The sequence below is a fragment of the Scleropages formosus genome, chromosome 14 (genome assembly GCF_900964775.1).
Source record: "Scleropages formosus chromosome 14, fSclFor1.1, whole genome shotgun sequence".
NCBI lineage: Eukaryota > Metazoa > Chordata > Actinopteri > Osteoglossiformes > Osteoglossidae > Scleropages > Scleropages formosus.
Window position 1 is genome coordinate 3951892 of NC_041819.1, and position 3126 is coordinate 3955017.

A 3126-nucleotide genomic window follows, 5' to 3' on the forward strand; every position below is an offset into this window, starting at 1 on the left:
TGCCTGCCTGCCCCGTCACACGCTCGATCCCGCCACGAACGCGCGTCCATAAGCACCGACAGAGTAGAAGGCAGTCGGACCCGGCGCGTGTCTGTCATCTGTCAGGTCTCGCGAGAGCGGAGCTGCGACGGCTCGACGAGATCTGAGGGGGGGGGCTAAAGGGAGGGAGGGAGGCGTGGGGGGGGGGGCTCAGGTGTACAGAGCCTCCTTCTCATCCCGGCAGTAGGAAAAACGGCGCACAGATGAGCGCGACCGAGTCTGCAATCCTTGCTGTGTGATCTCCGCACAAGAAAAAGCTGCACTCAACACCTCGAGCTATTGCATCATTGCTGTACGAAGTCGGAACCCCTTTCCTTCATTCCTTTCCCTTTTTTTCTTCCTCTTCTTCTGTGCACTTTAAGAACCATTCAAGGATCCGAAATTATGATGTCCATGAACAGCAAGCAGCCGCACTTTGCGATGCATCCCAGCTTACCGGAGCACAAGTACACGACGCTGCACTCGAGCTCGGAGGCGATACGGAGAGCGTGCCTGCAGACTCCACAGGTAAAGCGAGCGAGCTCACCTTCGCGTGCCGTCCCTGTAGCGCCGCTGCATGCGCGTGTCGTGTGTGATGAGGAGCGGAGCATCCTGACACCCCGCGCTTATGCCTTTTTCCCTCATGCTATTCCACGGCAATCATTTGAACGCCTGTGATCTTTTTTTTTTTTTTTTTTTTTTTTTTTTTTGAAGAGCATGTTCACCGAAGGCTGCGACTTCTGTCTTTTTGCATTAATTTTTATGACTTGAGCTTCTTAAGGGGATATTCAAGATGTGTTATGTGCTGACAGCTTTCCCCCAGCTGAGCGTAACTTATCCATTTATCCCTCTTTCTTTATGTCTTCTTTCCCCTTTTTTCTCCGTGATCATTTATTGCTTTTTTCTCCCCCCCCCCAATTTGCAGCTGCAGAACAACATCTTCGCGAGCCTCGATGAAACGCTGCTGGCGCGCGCCGAAGCTCTGGCGGCTGTGGACATCGCCGTGTCTCAGGGCAAGACCCTCCCGTTCAAACCCGACGCCACGTACCACACGATGAGCAGCGTGCCCTGCTCCTCCACGTCCACCGTGCCTCTGGCCCACCACCACCATCACCACCACCATCACCACCACCAGAACCTGGAGCCCCCCGACCTCATGGAGCACATCAGCTCGCCTTCGCTGACCCTCATGGCCGGAGGACACGAAGGGGCAGGCGGTGGAGGTGGAGGTGGAGGAGGTGGTGGTGGTGCTGCTGGCTTGATTTCCACCACCGCCCACCCGCACCCACACATGCACGGTTTGAGTCACCTTTCCCACCAGGCTGCCATGAACATGAACTCACCGCTCAGTCACCACGGACTTCTACCTGGTCACCACGGGGGGTCCCAGGGCGCGCCGGGACTCCCCAGCAACGGACTGCCCTCCATCAACGACTCGGACACGGATCCCAGGGAGCTGGAGGCTTTTGCGGAGAGGTTCAAGCAGCGGAGGATCAAGCTGGGGGTGACCCAGGCGGACGTCGGAGCTGCTCTCGCGAGCCTCAAGATCCCAGGTGTGGGCTCGCTGAGCCAGAGCACCATCTGCCGCTTCGAATCGTTGACTCTGTCGCACAACAACATGATCGCGCTGAAGCCCATCCTGCAAGCGTGGCTGGAAGAGGCCGAGGGGGCCCAGCGGGAGAAAATGAGCAAACCCGACATTTTCAACGGGGGGGAAAAGAAACGCAAAAGGACCTCGATAGCGGCTCCCGAGAAGAGGTCTCTGGAAGCCTACTTCGCGGTGCAGCCCAGACCCTCGTCGGAGAAGATCGCGGCCATCGCGGAGAAACTGGACCTGAAGAAGAACGTGGTTCGAGTGTGGTTCTGCAACCAAAGACAGAAACAGAAGCGGCTCAAGTTCTCAGCTGCGCATTAACTGAGCGGGACGTTAATTAACGGGAAGAGTCATGAACTGGATGAAAAATGTGAACTTTTTTTGGACCGTGTTTCGGGGGACCAAGGATCGTACACACAGACCACGTTTTTTTGTCTTCCTTTTTAAAAAAGGCTTTAAACACGCTGTCACCATGGTCCACAAATCTACTGTATGAGGCATATAATATATGTGTATTTTATTTTGTTCTCCTTGGCTCGTTTTCTCATGTCATCGATGAATGTGAAGTATGCAAAACATCCGGGATACTTCCTTTCCTTAGTTGTTTCAGTACACTGCTCAACTTTTCTTTCTTTCTTTCTTTCTTTCTTTCTTTCTTTCTTTCTTTTTCTTTCTCCGTAAAAATACGGCCGTTCGCTGGTTTACGTCATAATTTCTAGTCCCAAATTTATTAATTATTTAATTATTTATTTCTTCACTTACTTAATTGCGTTATTTCTGTGATTACATAAATAAACGGCGTGACTAGAATGGGCTTTTACGGAATGGCTTTGTTTGAGCATTTGAACTATTAGTTTAATACTTGGCCTCATTTCTTAGGTTTTTACCAGTATTTGCAACACTTTTGTCCCAGGCCAATACTGCAAAAGTCTGCATGAATTATTTGAAAAAAATAAATCAGTAAAGGAGGGGGGGGAAAAAAGCTAAAAACAACAAAAAACTTTTAACTTATCGATGTAAAGTATGCGCCCACAGAAATTTAATTTTGAATTTGCACTGAAATCTACCTTATTTAGATTATGATAAGGAGCTGAGAACATATTAATATGTGATGTGTATATACAAATGACACCTGCTCACAGCTCTGAATCTGAATCCCAAGTTTTGAAAATAATATGAATAAAAAAAAAAAAAAAAAAATCTGCGACGTTTCTAAAGAAAATCGTTCTTCAAAACGCATGATTCAGATGCAAAGGAATATTTCCGGCAGTTTGAGAAGTTCTTTTTGTATAACTATGGTTTGCAGTGCAAACAGTCTATGCATTCAGAAAAAAGACGCACTACATGGAGTATCTGCTGGTAGACCTTTGTGGATGGTGTGCTGTAAGTCACTGTTTACTGCCTGTTTTCACACAGAGACACAACCATGTTTGTCATGTTAACTGTTTAAAACAAACAAAACAAAAAAGAAAAAAAAAAAGAAAAAAAATGTAATATTTTATTTTTGTGCACAA

The 3126-nt window shown here is 48.3% G+C and overlaps 1 protein-coding gene across 1 annotated transcript; it reads left to right on the plus strand.

Annotated features, from left to right (window-relative positions):
• The first annotated feature begins 245 nt into the window (after positions 1–245).
• LOC108942639 (POU domain, class 4, transcription factor 1-like) lies at positions 246–2190 on the plus strand. Its single transcript, XM_018766104.1, has 2 exons — positions 246–546; positions 944–2190. The coding sequence occupies exons 1-2, from the start codon at positions 424–426 to the stop codon at positions 1931–1933; spliced, it is 1113 nt and encodes a 370-aa protein (XP_018621620.1). The 5' UTR covers positions 246–423; the 3' UTR covers positions 1934–2190.
• Positions 2191–3126: the final 936 nt, after the last annotated feature.